A 22269-nucleotide genomic window follows, 5' to 3' on the forward strand; every position below is an offset into this window, starting at 1 on the left:
AATTAACGATCACCGTATTTTTTAAAGTGGAGCTGAATCGGTATAATCGTATTAGCTAAATTTTACACATTTTGGGGTCTAAAATTACCTTCATAGCAATTTTAGGTCCCAAATGGGCATTAGAAATGTCATAGATAAGAATAAGTGCAATAAGCATGCACTTTGAAGGCATTTGCGGTCTGAAAAAAGAGTTCAACTGTCCCATTAAAGAACAAAAAGAATGCTGAGTAAAACATTTTTCAGCGGAGGAAGTGAAGTATTTGTCAACTGCTTAGTTAATGTTTTGCCCAATCGCATTCATCGTTAACCAATATTTAGGATATATTAAGGAAAAAAAATGCCAACATTTAAAAAGAAAGGCCTGGAATTGCCTAAAAGTTGGGAAAACAAAATGACACCCATGTGGACGAATTTGTACCTTACATCTCTTTACAGTGTATATTGATTCTTGGTTATCTTACACGATTCTTCGAGGTCAATTCAGTGTGATCTCTCACATGAAGTTAGAGCGGATTCGACGTTAGGATTTACTCTGCCATAATATAACCAAGGAAAGACAAAAACCACTGATAGTTATTACACGTGAATAGGAAATAGGAGAAGAAATCAGATATTACACAATTTCCTGTTAGTACCAGTGTGTGTACCATGTGCGGATCTACGGGGGGGGGGGGGGGGGGAGTCGACGCCCCCCCCCCCCCCCCTCTGACCAAAAAAAGTTATTAAAAAGTATTTTTTTAAAGTATTGAAAAAAAACGAATTTTCTCACGAATTGTGAAGAAGAAAAAAGAGTGCTCGTAACCCGAGTTTACTTCTAAAATGAAATGAAAGAGCCATTTTACTTTCAAGAGTCCTTTCATTTCACATTGTTATATAACAAGTCAGGTTTGGCCCCATTTAAAACTCAATGATCTATTACATCAAATTAATCATTAAGAATCATTAAGAATAATCATTGAACAAAATTTGAATAACAAAGAAGTATTTGGGGATTTGCACTTACCTAGACAATTTTTATTGAAATTTGAAACTTTGAAACGCTATTATTACGATTACTCATATTATCGCTTATTTAGGAGCGCTAAAAACAAAAGTACCATAGCTCTTACAAAATCAATAAACATACCATTAGAATAAATTTCGGGAATACACTCTCTTTTTAAGATATTGACACACACAAAATGCTAGACTTCAGGTAGCTCATGCTGCAATCATTATTATAAACGTTTAGTTAAGTCAGGAATCACATGACGTGTACAAGAGCAGGCGCGAATCCACGCCCACCCCCTGGCAATTTTTTTTTTTAAATCAATTCAATTTTTGAATTTTTTTTAAATTGCTTATTCACCGAATGGCCGATTCGCCACTTAATATTTCCTGAAAAATTGGACCAAAACAAAATATTGCTCTAAAGAAAGTGTCCTTACCTCCCCCTCCCAACCCCCAACCCCCGGTTATTCATCGGCTGGCTGATTCGCCACTCAATATTTTCTCAGGAATTAGTCCCCCCCCCCCCCCCCCCCTATTGCCGCCGACTGGATCCGCCACTGGTGTGTACTATCTTTAAGAACACAAAGTTAGTTTCCTGTCGAAAGTCTAACAAGTTCCTGATATTAACACACCTCCCTCCAAAACAACCATATAAGGAATTGGTTGAAATAGATTCCGGCAGGTTTGGATCCCCTATACTCTCAACACAATATAACTCATTATTCAAACTGACGGGGAATCACCGAAAGCTCAATGTTCTGCCATCCTATCCGTTTGAATCTATCTCAATTATCGTGGTAGTTTCGTGAATACAAACATGATAAATATTTACAGGCATTTACGCACGTGTACGTGAACAATACAAAGAACGTGCGATCGTACAATAATTTACTGGTAAAGGTGAAAGCGCTTTGTGATTCTTACGCACCAATATCGCGGATGTTTATTCTGCATGACCGTGACGACGACGATATGACGTCATGTTCTCATTCTCTTTCAAAAAATACTTTATTTGAACGGAAAAGGAAAGGTATCGTGTATAGCGCATAGTGATGGAATTAATATTTACGTCTTAAATTAATGGACTTAAGCATCAGCTGGAGGAAGGAAGAGGTGAGGTGAGGTCAGTGAAGTACCAGTTATCGTGCAGACGGTTAGCCTTGTGGATCGGTTCAGTAACTTCTGACGTCTCGTTTGTCAGATAACATGAATTGGATTGGCACAACTGGTTTATTGCTACGAGATATATTATTGTTTACATGACCAAAACAGCTTGAGCAATTTGTGCAGCCCTACAAGGAAAAGTCGCACTACGAAAGACGTTATAGATTGGATTTGCATTGGATTAGATATGATTTGATTGAATGAGATTTGATTAACATTTGTTTTATTGAGTATTTCAACAAAACTTGCCACAATGGGAATCTTCATTAAAGGACAGTTCTTATTGACAATCCTGTTGAATTTGATATCAGTTTGCGTCTGTGAAGAACATGTGAACTCCGCATTTTTCACTCCATACGTTATCGAGTGTCCAGTTGTACCGCTACCGACAGGTAATAGCAGTTGCCAATGTGACCCTCCAAACATCACAGTCACAGACACTGACTCCCTTGCTGCATTTCAGCATGTCTCATGCAAATTGACCCCTGATTTAATCAGTGCTACGAATCCGGATCCATTTTATTTCCCGCGATCCAGGAGAGTGTACATTGATTGCTCATGGAACAATTCTCTCAGTTATTCCGACTTTTTGAAGAGCGCGGTAAAAGAATGTGGCGACATCGCCGAGGAAGTTGATCCCTTTGGCCATGTCGATTGCTTTACGCCCTTCAACATCACCGCCGATACGTATATGGGTCTACCTAGTCTGCAGAAATTAACCCTCGCTTTAGAGGATGGTATTTCCATTAAACCCGATGCCTTTTCTCCCCTCAAAAACCTTGAGGTACTGTCACTGGTTCAACTTGATTTAAAGTCTCTGCATCCGGAGGTTTTCAGAGGTTTGACCCACCTTCGGCAACTAAGTTTGTGGGATAATGACATTCGAGAACTTCCCGATGGCATCTTCAATGATCTTCAAGACTTGCAGGTACTGTCCCTCCGGAGCAATAGCATTACGCACATCTCCCGTGACCTTCTGAAACCCCTCGAATTCTTGAACACATTATACCTAGATGACAATAACATTTCATCCATACACGCTGATGCGTTCCGGTCGATGAGGTCCCTCGAAGAAGTGGATTTGTCACGAAATAACCTTGATGAGAAGTTCAGTCTGAGTTTCTTAGGTACTGAGAAGCTTTTACTCTCCTACAATTCATTGACTTCATTCACAGAGGACACTGTGCCAGGAGTCCGGGGATATACAACCTCGTTAGATTTGTCACATAACTTAATATCGTCCATTTCCGAAAGTGTTTTTCAAACAGATGAGTTACTTTCTTCGCTTTCGTACGTCGTTCTCCGTAACAACCGTCTCGAATCGTTACCAACGAATGTCTTACGATGGGCAAGAAGACTCACATTCATCGACTTTAGTTATAACTCTTTAGAGACTCTCCACGATGGACTCTTCGATATCCAGTCGAACCCTCTCGGGGAACAGAGACTAGCTGGAAATCAGTTGGTGGTTAGGCTAGGTGGTAACCCTTTCACTTGCGACTGCCGTCTTACTTGGTTTCGTATTTATGACGGGCAGGATGTTTGGATAAGTGATCGCGATGACATCGAATGCTTTTCACCACCCAACCTGAATGGAATACCATTATTCTCAATAAGGCCTGAGCATTTTGAGTGCCCCTTGTCCGATTCTCTGTGCCCTGAACATTGTCAATGCTACGAGGTTTTGAAGGATCTAGGGCTTCAAACAGCTCGCCGTGTGATCAATGTCGAATGTGAATCTGAAAATCTAACACGTATTCCGCGAGGCATACCAAGCAATACTTCATCGTTGGACCTAACCGGGAATATCTGGAACACTCTTAGAAAAAGTATGCTTAAAACTCGAATGCCATTCTTAAGCGACTTGACGCTTACTAGGTGTAGTATCGTGAGGATAGAAAGCGGAGCGTTTAGACTCTTAAACTCAGTCCTGCAATTGAAACTCGACGGAAATAATTTTCGCAATATAACGAAAGGGACGTTCCAGGGATTGACTCGACTTAACACGCTGTATTTAAACCACAGTTCCATCAGAACTATTGCTGATGGGGTCTTTCTGGACACCCCAAGTTTAACCTATCTCTATCTACACGGAAACTTTCTCACCGTCCTCCCTGCTATCCAGCACTTCCCTCAAAGTCTCGAAATAGTGAGCCTCCAAGAAAACCCACTAACTTGTAGCTGTAACTTGATCTCATTACAGGGGTTGGTCAAGTACACATTAGAGGTTAAGGGCAATGTAACATGTCGGGAGCGCGACGGTACCACCGTATCATTAGCTAACCTCGATTCCTCTTACTGCAGGAAACATGGGACAAGTCCATTACTCGCACCACTTGCATCGCTTGGTGCCATCACTGGTGTTCTCGTGGTTGTGCTCATTTGCGTTTTTCTATACAAAAAGAACAAAACGCTCTTCCAGCTCATGTTACTGCGTTACTTTCCTCAAGACCTGTCCGAAGATGACGCGAACAAACCCTTCGATGTCTTTATCTCCTATTGCCAACTTGACGACGAATTCGTGCTCCGTTACTTGGTGCCACTTTTGGAAACTGAAGATGAGCCTTCTTACACCATCTGTCTCCATCATCGTCACTTTGTCCCAGGCGACACCATCGCGAACAACATCGTGAGCGCCGTGGCGCAGAGCCGTCGTGTCATTCTCGTCTTGTCAGACAACTTCCTGCAGAGTGACTGGTGCATGTACGAGTTCCGTATGGCTCATCTTCAAGCGTTGCACGATCGCCGTAACACATTGCTCATCATCACTCTTGGAGATATCAGCCAAGACTCTCTCGATCCTGACCTGAAGGCATACATAAGAACTACAACCTATCTCGAGTCTTTTGATTCGAAATTTAAAAACAAGCTCTTTTTGGCGCTGAAAAGAGGGCGCTCGAACCAAAGAACAGCACGGAATCAAATCAAACTCGTTGATTTTGATGGAATATGATATGTCCGTCGCATCTGTAGCAATAAAAGTAATATTATAGTGATACTATTAAGACTGTTGTCAAGGTTACGCGTTCGTCTGTGTTCGAAGAAGCAAGTATAATCTTTATACCACAGAATAAATGTCATTCGTGAATAGTGTTTAGGACAACGGAATAGCCATGGATTTCTACATGATTATTAATGGATGAAATAGAAAATCAAACTCAACACTCCGAGAAGTGTAAACCCGTTGGCTTGGGAGTAACTTGCATACCAAAACGGTATTTGAAGAATGACGCGATGTTTTAAATTTCCTTGACATTTTGAAGTAGGAATTCACATTTATTTACTTCGCATTATTTGTACAATGTGGTAAACATAATGATCAGTGCAATAAATAATTCAAAAAGTAGAAGGAACCGAAAATCAGGAAAGCAAGGCTCGTGCTGGGTATGCCCAATACCACTTATAAAAACAAGTTCTTGACTTGTATTAAAGAACAATATTATATTGATACGATTCTTGCATCTAATAAGAAATCGATTATAGACACAGTAGATGGAGACAAAATGAAAATGGAGTTAGGCATGGGAGGGTAAGTTCATTTGAACGACATGTTAATAAGTAAATTATGTATATTGATTCGAGGATACTATAGTATGAGATGTTTAAGATTTAATTCAATTCAATTCAATTCATTATATTCATCCAAATTCAAAAGAATACATGGAAATTTGTTTTGGTCAAACATTGTAAAAATACGTAATATATATATGGTGTATGAGAAACTATATCGCTGTGTTTATAATCATAGAAGAACCATCAAAATAAGAGGTAGACAAAATTTTAAAAATGTAATATTCTAGTATTACTCATCTGGCCCCAGGCCCTCTCACCCACACCTCGCACCCACACCCGCTTTGGAAATCGTGCCTGTTCTGTCTGTGCCCCCCAACTTTGGAACAATCTTCCCCATGAAATACGCGAGTCCCAACCTTAGAAACATTTAAGAGTAAACTTAAGACTTATCTGTTCAACATGTAATGTAATGTAATCATATTTTGTTTGTTAAACTATAAAGCGTTATGTAAATATTTACTATTATTATTGTATGATTGCTATTAAGAATTTGTTATTATAATTGTGTATCATGTATATTGTTGTAATTTGTAGGTTAACATTACTTTAATTTTATTTTTGTTAAGCGCTTAGGAACTTTGTATTTAGCGCTATATAAATGTAATTTATTATTATTATTACTCATTGAAAATGATGAAAAGGATATAACATCAGTGTGAAGGAAGAAAGGAAGGAAGGAAAACCACACCAAGCCGATACTTGGGTCCACATGCTCCTCACTCCATTTGGTTGTACACCGAACGGAGTATGGAACTTATGAGCTCAAATATCGGCTTGTCCGACATTTCAATGAGCGCATTCTCCTTCCTGGCCTTAATAATTCATATAAGTAACTTAGATTGTGATTCTCATTTGCAATGACACCATCATCTAAATCTAATAAAGATTGTACTTTAAAATAGGCAACATACATCTTATTCAAAAAGCGGCTGACAAATAAGGTCTAGAGGAGTATACAATGTTATATAATATATGACAAAGAATCGACATACCGGGCAACAGATGAGGTATTTAGTACGTCAATGATCGAAATAAGATGGTAACAAATAGCGTCACTGAACTGTGGGAATTATTTGAGAGCCGTGGATAAACATTTCATGAGCAATTAACACTACTATGGTACTTCAACTAATCTTCTTTAAAATTGTGTATTTTCTGCGTACATTTCTTTATATTTATAAACACAGGGTTAGATGATGCGTTTTATAATGATACACTTTTGTCTGCCATAGCTATAACAACAATGTGACCTTCGAATATCTTTACTTTTAGATAAAGGTGAGTTCTGGTTTAAAAAAGAAAATGAATTCTCACAGAATCAAACGAAACTTACATTGAATGTTCAAGATTACAAATAAATGTCATTTGCCAAACAAATTTGGTAGAAAATGTATACTGGCTGAGTAATGAGCATAGAAAGATTAGGAAATCATAGTAGCCCCGACACCACTTGTGCAGTCCCATACACATCTTTATGTGTACAGTGCTTGTTACTTTCCCAAGCCTGTGCCAAATTTATTATGATTTTAATGACTCCAGACCTTGACACACCAATACTTACATGCTATATGATCAACTTTTTCTGATCCATTCCACACCTTTCTTTTACAATGCAATCGGATGACCAGAACTCACCTTTATCTTTAATGATTATTATTTAAGACTATCTTACTTGATCAATTCTACCAACACCAATTCTACATTTTTATTTAAAGACTGCAGTGTTTTCAAAGTTTTCTTTAATTTCATCTTACCCGCGATTTACGTGTATAAGATTGCGCATATAGCAAGTCGGATTCGGCTTCACCAGATACAATAGCCGAAAAACAGCTACCGAGGTATGCCAGTGGTAACAATGTCATAAGTAAAAAAAGTACCCGCGGTAAAAAATGTCACAGGTAAAAATGCAAGTGATAAAAATGCCGGGCAACAATGTCAGAAATAGAAATTTCAGAGGTAAAATTGCCAGAGGTGAATTGTCAGAGGTAAAAATACCCGAGGTAAAAATGTCACAGGTAATAATGCCCGAGGTAAAATGCCAGTGGTAACAATGTCAGATATACAAATATCAGAGGTAAATTTGCTCGAGGTGAAATTGTCAGAGGTAAAAAAAATCGAGGTGAAAATGCCAGTGGTAACAATGTCAGAAATACAAATGTCAGAAGTAAAAATGCTCGAGGTGAGAATGTTAGAGGTAAAAAAAAGTGAGTAGTAATTATGTCAGAGCAGGGTCATTGAAGGAATATCAGGCTCTCATTCCCACTTCTATAAGTGTCGATATTTTCCGGACTTGCCGCATAAATTAAAATATAAGAAAACCGAGAAACTGTCTGTGTTTTTTTTTCAACCTCTGTTGTTGTACATCTACAGTGTACACGTACCGTATATGGCAGTTCCCGAATGAAAACCAATACAGAGATATTGCACGTGGCATGGCGTAAACAAATTACAATGGTAGGATTAGTTAAGGAAAGAAAAGTCAAATACTTTGGTCATGTTAAAAGGCACCAAAGCCTCTTTAAGTGTATTTTCTTATAATGTCGGTATACTTCTGCTCATACTAAGGGTCATGCCCACAGTACAAAAATGTCAACAAATGTGGGTAGTGCGGGATGAAAAGGCAGAATTTCTTCTTACAGTCCTTTTATCGCAAATGTGCTGTAGTCGGTTGGTATCACATGACTGGGAATGCGTTTTAGTTCGAGCTCCCGGCACGGCACCTATGGCCCGAATTCACAAAGGAGGTTTGTCGACAAACCTCCTTTTGTTCGTTACAAACCAGGTTTGTAAAAAACGCGTAAAAACGCGTCATATGACGTACGAAAACCAAGGTCTGTCGACAAACCTCCTTTGTGAATTCGGGCCTTTGTGTCCGTGGGAGTGATTCACAAATACTAACAATTCCTGGCATTGGTTTTTCAAGGGACGCACAAATCGTGGTCGCAAATCTACAGAATTTAGTTCATTATTGAAGGAAAAAATATTATCTAAAGATCATAATTGAGAGACCAATTATGAGAGCAAACAATGGTATGAACAACCTGCCGTAGTTAAGTCCAACTTAAAGTCGATCTTAATTAGTCTTTGTGAAACACCCCCTTGAGCAACTAGGCATTTTATCCACATTGCTCCTTTCCACACATGCATGTGTTCAATGAGCTACCGGTAGGATACGAACATCATAGTGGTTGGATTATCATCTGCGCGCTCGTCAAAATTAATGGCACCTAGTTGGAATGTTCCCTAGGGAGAGGAGAATGTACACTATAACGTGCGGAATAGTAATTGACTCCAGTGAATGGGTAATCTGTGAGTGCTTCGGTCGGTTAGTGGAAAAGCTATAGAGTACAGAAGCTGTGACGTCATAAAAAAATATTTTTAGGATTTCTCAATTTTGTCTTCATTTTCCGAAAGAGCACAAACAATAATGTCCAAATGTCGAAAACCAATTGAATATGTTAAGTATTGGCTGAGATATGATCACCGGAATGAATATATTTCTATAGAAACTCAGTGTTATATGCTCTGGCTCCTAACCATTGGGAGCTAGAGCATATAACACTGAGTCCCCATATATGCAAGCTTTTTATTCAGATGGTCATATTTCAGCCATTGGTTTTCGACATTTGGACATTATTTTTTATGCTCTTTCGGAAAATGAAGAAAAATTGAGAAATTCTAAAAATTGATTTTTTTTTTGATGACGTCACACTTCACCACTCTATTGATAAGACCTGACAGGTAGTATCAGTACCATATGAATATAGTAGCCTGCAATCAATGAAAACACATCCGAAACCACCACACACACACACTCTCACACATTTACATCCTCTTAGATCGCCCACACATTACCAAAGGTCAAGACCTAATTTTACACAAATGAAAGCGAGCCCCTGCGTCCCAATTGTCTGATTGTTTTCGTAAGCCCAACACCGTTTGTATCACCATTTTTAGAATTGACCCACAGTCTGTGTCCATATGCATTCCTTTATTTATCACCAAATGACTGTACAAGCATAATTATGTTTTACCTCTGTCCAATGAGAAATATAAGTACTACGGTTTCGAGCATACACGCGCTCTCTTGATGTAGAGGAGTGGTAAACCCACCTCCTGGTAAACCCCTTCTTTTTGGAGTCGTGTATAGCGGTCGCTCTGTTTGGGGTTGAAGCAGCTATAATTAATACTGGAATACACTCCAAATAAGTGGTTTGAATTACTCTTTTGAGAAAGGATTCCACCATCTGGTCGAGGGTTTTAACTCCAAAGCGAATTGATCCCTAATCTATACTAGTAAAAGGAGAGAATTTCCACTATTTTGCATTTAGATCGTAGCACAATAACAAAGAACTGAATATACATTTTTCGATGAAAGTATAGCTTTTAATGAAGATATCAATCATAATGCTCACAAAGTAGCCAATAATTAGTACTGTTCACATAATACTCAAAGTAGCATTGTTTAAAGATTAAAATTATGAGAAAGATCCAAGCACTTAAAAATAAAGTTGAGAAAGTAACTATCTTGAAGCAATGGGATAAGTTGATTTAGCATATAAAAAATTGTGTACACTGTGCTGTGAATCATCATCAAAATCATAATAAATTGACCCAGCCTTGCGGAAGGTCACATGTACTACACACAGAAGTGATTTCACATGCGCATGGTATGACGGTTTGGTCCAAACTTTTCAGCTCTTTCTTGTCGTATTTCGAATGTCGGAGGTATTTGAAGAGCCATCTTTTATCAGACAGTCAGAGCACATTATTTCTCCTACGACATCCTTCCAAACTTACAAAAAAGAAATAATATTTCAAACCTATGAACTGTTATATTCACTCTTACCAGTGTCCCGTCTTATAAAGGGTTGCGATTGATCCAAATATATCGCAAGTCCTCCGATCAATCGCAAGTTTGCAGTCTCTAATCTCGTATCTACATACAGTGTAGTTGGAATTGATATCAATCGATCGCACATAGGTTGCGATCAAAAGCAACTCTTTATCAGACGGGACCCCGAACTTAACTGTCTCTTTGACATTTTAAAGATTTTAAACACAGGGCAGTAATTGTGAAACAGCTTTTAATTTAAATGAATCGACACGCACATGCACTTTTGACGACTTGGCCAATTGCATTCGATCATTCTAAATTCAGATACGGTGGCGCAGCTACGGGGGTTATACGAGACTAGAAGCCCCATCCTTCGAAAGATTGAAAGATAGTGAAGAAAGGAAAGGGGGCAGGCAACTTTTAAGACGGATGGAACGACCCTCTCCCACACCCTCAGCCACAATCTTTCCACTCGAAGGCATTACTTTCTATTTTTCACCCGTCTACAGCAAGTTTGGTCCCTCACCCTCCCCCCTTCTATAGTAAAAGTGCTCATTCAGTATAGCTGAACCGTTGTAGCGCCTTTGTTTAAAAAACACAAAATATACATACAAGCAACTATTTCGTCACACTTACACAAAGTCAAGATTATTACTGTAGATGTAGAAAGGAGATAAACACACATACATTGATGATATAAAAACACGTCCGTATTGTATACATGTAAGTATATAGTTTTCAAATAACAATAGAACGTCAAAGCACATCATTTCGACGTCACAATATACTGTTTGTCAGCTAATTTATGTTTCATGAACATATTTGGATGACATTATGTCAGATTTTAACGTTAGCAATTAAAAGTTCGGGTTGTTGAAGTAAACAAGTAATACATGCTCGAGAGATATAATCTAACTCCGAAAATTATTCTGTCTCCTTTTTTTCAAAAACCAATACGTAAACTCTTCCGGTAATATCCATCGAACAGAAGATAAGATTTGTTTGACAATATGATATCTTGTATGATATAACGACAATTAAAAATGTATAACTTATGATATATGAAGCTCAATCTTCATCTTGAAATAATATTTTGTATACCTTTCCGATTCCCCCCCCCCCCCTCTCTCTCTCTCTCTCTCTTCCTGTCTATCTCTCACGATATATTTATTTATTTATGTATTTAATATCTCTATCTACCTATCTATTTATAATATTTATCTATATTTCTATTTCTTTCTGATCATGTTCTCTCTCTCTCTCTCTCTCTCTCTCTCTCTATCTCTCTATACACATGACATTGTATATCAACTTATTTATCTATTTAATAATCTCTCGTTTATCATACGGAGGTCTGCAAATCATTAGTACATGAATTTTATGTTATAAACAGTTTATGATGATTAAAGAAACATATTATGGAGGTGTCTTGGTCTAGTGGACACGTCATCGGACTGTCAATCACATGGTTCGACTCCAACCGTGGCACTTATGTCCGTTGGCAAGAAATTAATCTTCATTTGCCACTCTCGACCCAGGTGAGGTAAATGGGCACCTGGCAAGAATTTACTCCTTGAAATGCTAAAGCGCCATATAAATGGCAGTTTTGTTAATATCGGGGTAATAGTTGTCAAGCGCCATTAGTGTCAAATCTAACATGAGCGCCATACAATAACCAATTTTATTTTTACTATTATTATTACTGTCTGTATTATTATCATCATTATTATACAGAATATCTAAAGAATCCTCGCAATCAGGCTCCGATATGCACACCCAATTTGCATGCTCTGAAAAAGAAAAAGAAAAAGGAACCAATCAACATTTCCATGATCAATCAAAGGAAGAGAGCAATAATTATTATTATGTTTGGTTCAAAGCCGTAGCATACAAATCACATGAAGAGAGGCATTATATCGAACATCGTTAACAAGATCTTGCCTGCAAGAAATATGGAATTAAAGGGAAAATATTTAGAACCGTACATATGAACAAAATTGGAGTAAATTTTCAATTAAGGGGAAAAGAGGCGTGAAACATGTTTTCATGATTGAATGGTTGGTCCTAATTTTTTTTAGCTACTTCTAATATGTAAAGCGCCATTAGTGTCAAATGTAAAATTAGCTACTTCTCTACTCCTCATATGTCGAATATGAGGACTTTGAAGAGGATACCTCAGGATTGTTTTCTCTTATGGTATTCCAAACCATCAAAAGAATAAGAAAGCTCAAAGATTATTTGCCATCCTAACTCAACCTTCTTTTTTTTGAGGACTTACTTTATTCCGCCATTTCAGAATATCCTCCTCGTCTACACGGTGTTAGCATGAAGAGAAACCCGTCCTGTGTATCAAACAAAACATGAAAGACATAGTAGTACTAAATTCTTCTTTCTAAGCTTTCATAATAATTTATGTCTCATTTCAAACAACATCCTCCAACCCTGCAAACAACCGCAGTACACGACCGGGACGACCCGCCTCTAAAACAACAAAAAACGGGAAAAACACACAATCACATTTCATATTTTCCCAATAATTATAGTTGGCAACATTGATAATTACCATGAGCAAATGAACCAATGTCTTCATTTCTTTTAGGCAGGGGCGTACGCAGGGGGGGGGGGGTTTGGGGGTTCAAACCCCCCCCCTTTGGTATTTTTATGTATGTAAACCCCCCCTAAAAAAACCTAAAACCCCCCCTTTGTTTTTTTGTTTTGTTTTTTTTTTTTTTTTTTTTTTTTATTATTTAAAAAAAAAAAAAAAAGTTATACCCACGGCTAACCTAAATAAGGTGACCTTACCCCCCCCCCCCAACGACAAAAAATGTCAAATTATGAAATTTCGAGGCCAAAAAAAAAAAAATGTGTCCGCTTTACCCCCCCCCCCCCCCCCCCCCCCCCCCCCCCCCCCCACTGAGCGACTTTCGGCTGGCTGAGTCGTTGCGATTTTTTTTTACCTCCAAAAAAAAAAAAAAAAAGTGTCCGCTTACCCCCCCCCCCCCCCCACTGAGCGACTTTTCGGCCGGCGCGATTTTCAAATTTTCGGGAGCAAAATATTTTAAAACCCCCCCCTTGAAAAAATCCTGCGTACGCCCCTGCTTTTAGGGAATGGGTAGGTCCTGTCAGGTAAAATTCGATCGCCCCTCCCTCCTTAAAAATAGACGCTATTCGATGCATGTTTCGTGGTTGTGAAACATTTCGCCCCCTCCTCACCCTACCCCCCCCCCCTCTTCACTCTCGCCGAGGGACGGGGTAGACTGGCGTTTCTTCATGTTGCCCAATACTAACTATCCAGTTTCACTTTCTACTTTCCATCGCCTCATAATACCTATTCGCCCATGATCCGCATCTGAAGGGACATATTAAATAGACATGATAATTTCCATCTAAAAATGATTCGTACCTTCACAAGACCAGGGAATTCCGACCAAAAGCTGTAATTAGGGAAGACCTCTTTTTTTTTGGCTCCCCTCACAAATACCTGGAACAGAATCCCACCAACAATGTACACGGACACAACAACAGTGAATCTAGGGAGAGAAAAAAGTGCATTATGTGAGTAGGATCTTTCTAACGAGGGTTTATTGCAAGGAGGGCCCGTTTCATTTAAGACATGTATGCAGTAAGACGTTACGATAATTGATAGGCCTTTAAATTATTATTATTTTTTAAAAATTATCTTAAAGTTATTCAAATGTATTTGAACAGGTTGGATGATAGTGATGATGATGATGATTATTATCGTCATCAGAATCAGAATCTTCGACGTAATCATCAACGCCATCATCAAGAACATCATCCTCAGCATATCTTTATCGTCACCAGCATCATCGCAAACATTATTGCTATCATCGTCATCATCAGCATCACCACCGTAATCATCAAGATCATAATCACCACCATCAAAATCATCATTATCACAATCAGTATCACCATCATCTTCGTCATCGTCATCGTAATCCTCCTCCTCCTGATCTTTAGGGACTTCCCTTGTCTTCACTTACATAATACACACGATACCTCCTCCTGTGAGCCCGCCTGAAGATGAAGAGCATCCTGAAACAGCTGGGCTACAAGCAGCGCATGTTTTTACTTCCATGTTCTATGGAGAGATGAGCAATAAAGGAGAAAGAAACCTATCACTGTTTCTAGATCTCTAAGGTGCACCGTACATAGCCTCTTGTCGATGGCCCTCGCGTTGTTGGAGTCCGTAAATTCTGGCGAGCGAAGCGCTCGGTTTCGGACTCCAACAACGCGAGTGCCATCGACAAGAGGCTACACCGTACCCGGACCCAGGCGGACAAATAGCATCTGAACAATTACTAACATACCGTTCGGACAACGAACGCCCACAATCTGCAGAAAAATAACTTTTGAGTGAAATCATTTTGAAACTAACTATTTGTTCATTTGTTTATTTATGTATCTATTTAGTGCTTTATTCATTTATTCATCGACTTATTTATACATGATATTTATTTGTGTATCTTTTTATTTCCTGATACAGAAACAGCATCGAATAATAATACAAATCAGCTGAGCCATTACAGCACAGCTGACTTATTGAGAAGTTAAACAAATTCAAACAAGGAAGGGTGAAATTACATCATATTATCAACTAAATCGTTAAGTTATTATTAAAACACATCAAACATACCCCAGTTTACCCCAGTTACGTGCCCCGCATGCCCTACATACAAAGATAACACGATGTTGCAATTTTAAGTGTTATCACCCTAAACACATGCTGTAATAGGAAAATATATTTGTGTTAATGAGCCTCGAAGAATATTGATCATTAGGCCAAACAAACTTACATAGGTCCTCGTTGGGGCTTCTGATTGTATTACAAGTGTTGGTTCTTTCAGAGCAGTTGGATCACATGTATAACTAACCGCAGTTGTTCTTCAAGAAAACAAACAAGTAGAGAGTCTTTTAGAATCAAACATTATCATGAATACAGGATAAATGGAGTTTTTGAGTAGATAATTTATCTTCTTAAAACAATAAAATGATAAAAATTAAATGGGCTTCTGACTGGACTTCAGGTATTGGTTATTAAAAGCCACACTGCACTACTTGTAGCTACTTGCGCCCTCTATAAAGCCAACAATGCCTAAGCGGTACCCGTTGTTCCCCCATTGTACCCTTTTTCTTATGTTAACTGAGAACTGATGTAATGAGAAAACAACCTGCCAGTGAACACGTACTGAGGTCTAATCCGTCCTGGCCAAACAATTGCTAATATGCTTTAAAAGCAAAAAACATATATTATGAATAATGAAAGCTTGATAAGCAGATAATGGTAAACAATATGCCATAAGATGACAAAAATGCAATGTACATGTATGCAAAAAATATTAGAAACTGATTCGAAACATTTTAGATTTGAATCCTTAGTATATATTCTTTTAATTATAGAGATGTGAAGACGTTAACATTACAATGTAGGCCTATAGTAAAACATAGACGTTAAAATTGATTCTTAAAATATATGAGAATGATATTGAGAAAGATAAAATATTGAGAATGATGTTGATGATGATGGTCGTGAGGATACTGATTGTAGTTATCATGATGATGATGATAATTATGTTTATGATGATGCATTTAAGGGAAGTGACATAAGTAAAATTTAAAGGATATGAAACTGGAATTGTTCCTCCGGATACTGTCATCCAGGATACTGGTTCGGGGTTACCGGTGTCAAAAAGATGGGAGTGGAGATGATGATGGTGATGGTGAGGATGTCTATCATGATAATGATGTTTGCTTGAAATAATATGAATGATGACGATGATGGTGATGATGATAATGGTGATGACGATGATGATGATGATGGTGATGATGAGGATGGTGATGACGATGATGATGATGATGATGTCGATGATCAAAGGTTGGCAATGATGATGATCAAAGATTGGCGACGATGATGAAGATGATACAGATGATGACAATGATGATAACGTTGATAAGAGTCAGACAAATAAACTTTAATACCTCACTTCGCTTCCTTGCGTAGCCCTGTATGAAACTAAAATCGTTTCATCGCTAGTTGTCCAGGATACTGGTTCGGGGTTACCAATGTCAAAATATGAAGCCTCTGCATTCGTATCTTTTTGACAACCCTATAAAGAAACATACGGTGACATTAAATAGTCTACATAATACACTTTCCGACCTGTCCGACCTGCTGCATGAGAGCAAGATTAGTAGCTAAGCTCGTATCAACCACTCAAGGAATCGCTCAAATGAGCGATTCCTTGAGTGGTTGATACGAGCACAATCAAAAATATAAATAAGTATTCTCCTTGATATTGTTCTTTTTATCAGTACAATTATTATCATAATTATCAGTATTATTGTTGTTTTCATTATTATAATTATTATCATCAATATTATTGTAGTTATTTTTTAATATTATCATTATCATTAGTGTTTTTTTCTTCTCAATACTATTATCATCATTATTATCATGAATTACGCTCTTTTTGGAAAGCATAAAGTGTACCAGCCTCGCTCATGCCCTTTTGCCGGAAGGGTTAGGGGTGGACTCTTGCCCTTCATGTATGCCCCCCTCCCCCCTCCCCCCTCCCCCTCAAACCACCCCATCGGATGCGCCGGTATGATAATTTATCTCGTCATCATGTCAATGAGTAACATGACTTTGTCAATATTATATATCATAAAATAACATACTTTCAACTGCGTTCATGTTCCTGTTAATATCTTTTGATGAGTAGAGGGCAATGACTTACGACTACATCTTTGCAGCTTCCAGCGGAGAAGGCGAAGCAAGGATTAAACGCGTAGGTGAACGTTCCTTCTAGTCCATAGTTGCCAAAGTCAAACCTGGAACAAACATAATCAAGTAGGTTTTGAATTAAAAAGGGCGATATCACATAATTAACACGGATACACAGGACTTATGAATAATAGAAAAGATGAAATAAACATAATGAAGCATGTTCTGAACTAAAAAGGGCGATATGAACACGGATACAGAGGACTTATGAATAATAGAAAAGATGACCCCCCTCTCTTAAAGCGCTCATGAACTGATGAACTTCTGCACAGCGTCATTATCATGGTCAACTTGCCATCGGTGGGTAACCCAGTACTTAAAGACCGTCAATACTACAGGGCCAAAAGGGATTATACCACACAATGAGGTCACTGACAGGTGGCTATCTCATTAATTCAGCTCTCATCTAACCTAAGAAAAAGAGGATCATGGGGGACCAACAGGCACCGATTGGGGAAGTTTTCTATATAGAGGGAGCAAGTAGCTACAAGACAGTAGGACAGTGGGGCTTTAATTCCCACTTCGCAGACGGATAGGGGACTCGATGTCAGAACCTACAGCGCAGCTGTTGCAGCAGCGAGTTACGGGACCGTACTGGTACAGCTAACCTTAGATGGTACTATATAGAGGGGATTTTGCGCTAGTGCTTTCTATGGCTTTAATGCAAATGGAATCCATATTCTTTATTATATAATCTTTAATTCTTTTGGAGTTGAATCCATTCAAAAGTATAGTGTAATCCAGCTAGTTCAAAGGGGTAGTTGAGTAACTCTTCGGAGAATGGAATCGACGAATGTGAGCGTGGATTCAACTCAAAATGTGTATAATGCTTTTCTAAAAGTGGAATTTCGACTACTCCACATTCAGAAGGGTTTTCTAACTACATGAAGGCCTATAGACTTGTAATATAGCGAACTATGCATTTTTAGGAGAAACACTTTAGGTAGACTGTTTATGGTGATAATTTGTTAAATCTCTCGCAGGAGTCATCATAAATTCTCGAAGATCACTCTTAAACTTATCATATTGACGCGATGCAAAACTCGAGGGCTCCACTGTAACTCGGTAAAGCCGTTCTCTGCACCCTTTCAAACACCTTTGCACACTGTTGCATATTGCCCCTCCACACGTCAGAAGGTTGGTCTTGTCCCAGAAAGAAAAGGACAAAAAAGAAAACAATCCACTCCACCCACTCTTCGAACAACAGCCAGTGGGCAAGCGGCTCAAATCCAGACACAGCTTTCTGCACTCTGTAGAGCCTCTTAATACTAGCCCTCACAACCAAAGGATGACTTTGTGGTCTAACCACCTTCAGACCACTCCACATAAACTCTCCCTCAGCCCGAAGGAATCCCTCGCAACCGGCTCCAGTGAGACTTGGCCTACCTGGCTTAGCCTCAACCGCCTAAGAACTGGCTACGGTCGATGCAGAGTCCTAATGCAGAGGTGGGGTCTAGGAGACGAACAAACGGCATGTGAATGCGGCCAGGAACAGACAATGGAACACCTGCTAGTCTGCCCACTCCTGCCAGAGCCATGCACCCAAGATGACCTGGAAGCCGTGAATTGCCGTGCCAAAGCCTGTGTGGACCACTGGACGGGACTTGTGTAGTGACTCGATAAGAAGAAGACTGTTGCATATGCAGAAAATATTCCTAGATATGGTTTGAATACACATGCCCTGGGCCCCGTTGCATAAAACCTCCCATTGGTGATAACTTTACCATCAATGGTAACTCCCATGGAAACTTTGATTTTGATTGGCTGTTGAGCCCTGTTACTATAGTAGTTGCCATTGGTGGCAAAGTTACCATCAATAGGGACTTTTAGATTTGCACAACGACAACGTGGATTGCTACGATCGACGTCCCTTTAATGCACTGTTTTGAATGGACGTCACACGTATCAGTTAATAGGGACTTTTAGATTTGCACGTCAACAGCTTTGACTGCATCGTGTGACGTCATTTTAAGGCACTGCGCATGCGTTACGTCGTCTCAGTCGGCGATCGAGAATGCGTCAACCTTGATTTTCCTAAATCTAGTATTTATATAGCGCCTTTACATGCTCAAGGTACTAGTATGCCGCGTGCGCAAAAAATATACAGTTCCTCGGGTAGACAAAGGAACATCCTTTCCCTGTTATTATGTACAAATGTGTATTCACCTGTTCTACACATTTTTACATAATAGCAGTGAAGGAATATTCCTTTGTTGAGGGTAGAATGAGGAACTGTATATTTTGTCCTCTTTCTTTGTCCGTGATGTTCATAGTGTTACTTCCTGCATGCATGTATATCGTCGAGTGCAATCTAAAAGATTTTTAATTGTAGTCAACATGGGCAGTTAAGTACGTTGACACGCATGATCAGTCGGCGTTCGTCGTGTTCTCGTCCACTCAATCTAAAAGTCCCTAATGGTAAGTTGTATGCAACGGGGCACTGGTTTCAAATGCTCTGTAGTCACGGATAAATACACCCTGACTACAATAATTATTATTATCTTCAGCCCTGAACCAAACACTGTACCTTACCCTATCCCTAAACCCGATCCTACACTTAATAAGTGTAATAATAATAATAATAATAATATTGGATTCTATAGCGCACGTATCGACCTTGCAAGGTCCTCAAGGCGCTCCAACATTACCCGGCTATGCTAGGCTGCCGATTTCGACGCTCACGGCATTTAAAGGAATTCCTTCCTACCGGTACCGATTTAACACCTATGTGGAGAGTGGCAAATGTAGATCAATGTCTTGCCAAGGACATTAGTGCCGCGGCGGGACTCGAACCTCTAAACATCTAACCCATATACCTGAACATTCCCCTGTACCTTAATCTAACAGTAGAGTGCATGAATAACAGAATAGAGCCTGGAGCAACCGGCCATTTTCGTAATGTAACCAAATTTAATGCACAAGTCTTTGTGAAGTGCCTCAATACAAATTATTTCATTCACCTGATAAGAATAATAGTATTTCAATACACAGACTTCGAACTGCATACTTTAGTTGTCACCAGGTAGGACAAACAGTATGTATTGACCTACCTAGCAACACTTAATATATGCAGTTTGCATTCTGACTTTTGAAATACTGTTATTCTTATCAGGTGATTGAAATTGAGGCACTTCACAAAGACTTTGCATTAAATTTGGTAACATTACGAAAATGGCCTATTGTTGAGGGGCAAATGTCGGATCCCCGTTTAAACCTATACAAACATTTGAATGATGTTGCATTACAAATGAACATGATATTAACAGCATTCTTTTCCTTTCTTCGTATATGCTTCTTGTTGTTATTATGTATTTGTAGTATATTGTTATAAGGTATAACCGACACAAGCTAACATGTTTCTAGGAAGTACACCATCTTCCCCCTTGTTAAAGCTGATGCTCCGTTAAATTGCTTTACTATTTAAATATTTTATTATTTAAATGTTATAACTGAATAATTACAACATGTATCATTTTACGATTATTTGATATTAGTTGTTTAGTTAATTAAAATCAGTAATTAGTATGAAAATTGCTAAAAGTATTGATTTTGTTATATTATGTTATATATTTATAACTTGATATTAGTTGTTTAGTTAATTTAAATCAGTATGAAAATTGCTAAAAGTATCGCTTTCATTAATATATTCGTGTATGTTTTTATAATTTGTACACTGAATTGTATAAGTCTCCGGACTTTTTATTCAGCATGTTTTTTAATTACAATAAACCAGAATTGAATTGAATTGCTTATATCATGATGTATGTATGAATAAATTGCTTGAGTATTTTGTTGTTTATATGGAAAGAGAATTGAAAGAAAAAATATGTATTACTTTGAATTGAATTGTCGCGAATGGTATTGAACTAGATAAGTCTCCGGACTGTTATCCACAAGGCACGGGGTTCAAATCACTGCCACAGCACTAACGTCCTTTGGCAACACATGAATCTATATTCCCCACAAATTTCGACCCAGGTATAAGTGAATAACAGGTAGGATTTATAATTCCTTGAATGCACTGAACGCTACAGTTGCCGGAGCTATAAAAAGCGGGGGTAATGATATGCCCTTTGGAAACGCATATAGACAGTACAATCATAATGTAATATGTGCTATACAAGTATGGAGTATTGTTATTATAATTATCATTATGATTATGATTATACTTACTTAGGTGTTCCATCTCGGTTTCCGATTGTACTAAAGTCGATTTTAGTTCCATACTGATCGTTAAACGTACATGTGCAAGTTCCCGTCTTTATACACTCACCCTGCGATTCGCAGCCCATAAGAAACATGCATACAAACAGCACTATGCAGGCCTGAAATCTTGGGAACGCCATTTTGAGCAGTTCCTTAAAGTCTTAAACGGACTTTGAACGATTTAAATTACTAAGGCTGTGTGATGTTGATTTTATGATAAGATATAGCTACGGAACGACTACGATACAACACTACCGAATGTATAGCCCTGTTAAATTAGAATAAGATTCATGATTATGTTGACCTCTCATTAAAACATTGTTGTTGTTGTTGTTGTTAATGATTATATCAATATTTGAATAAGTTTGTAGCTGTTGTAAGTCATCTACTTACTTTTATTTTAAAAATCTGTCACAGTGGCAGAGCCAGGGGGAAAAAAATAAAATAAAAGGATAATAGTAGGTTAATGACATTTTAATGTTTTAGTTTTTGTGTGTGTGCGTTTTTGTTCGTATGTTTGTTTTTTTGTTGTTTTTGTTTTCTTGTCACGGAATTTTCGGACTTGTACCCCCTTGTGGAAAAAGAATACTGGACCCGTGTTTAATATAAGATTTACCTAACGCTATTAATTTTATGTAGTCGATATGATAGCTTTCATATTGGGGGTAGATTATTTATATTTTATGTTTTTGAA

At 38.3% G+C, this 22269-nt stretch overlaps 2 protein-coding genes across 2 annotated transcripts; one reads left to right on the forward strand and one right to left on the reverse strand.

Annotated features, from left to right (window-relative positions):
* Positions 1-2505: 2505 nt before the first annotated feature.
* Positions 2506-5801, forward strand: LOC105438943 (toll-like receptor Tollo). Its single transcript, XM_011667353.2, has one exon. The coding sequence runs from the start codon at positions 2846-2848 to the stop codon at positions 5105-5107; it is 2262 nt and encodes a 753-aa protein (XP_011665655.2). The 5' UTR covers positions 2506-2845; the 3' UTR covers positions 5108-5801.
* Positions 5802-11822: 6021 nt separating this feature from the next.
* On the reverse strand, positions 11823-21715 carry LOC115918112 (cation-dependent mannose-6-phosphate receptor-like). The gene is made up of 8 exons (XM_030990165.1): positions 21543-21715; positions 17323-17416; positions 16565-16692; positions 15382-15469; positions 14569-14666; positions 13968-14094; positions 12843-12906; positions 11823-12354 (listed from the first exon to the last, which is right to left on the reverse strand). Exons 1-7 carry the CDS (start codon positions 21713-21715, stop codon positions 12844-12846), a joined length of 771 nt encoding a protein of 256 aa, XP_030846025.1. The 3' UTR covers positions 11823-12354; position 12843.
* Between the last annotated feature and the right edge of the window lie 554 nt (positions 21716-22269).

This window comes from Strongylocentrotus purpuratus, unplaced genomic scaffold (genome assembly GCF_000002235.5).
Source record: "Strongylocentrotus purpuratus isolate Spur 01 unplaced genomic scaffold, Spur_5.0 spur5_scaffold_19, whole genome shotgun sequence".
Classification (NCBI taxonomy): Eukaryota; Metazoa; Echinodermata; class Echinoidea; order Camarodonta; family Strongylocentrotidae; genus Strongylocentrotus; species Strongylocentrotus purpuratus.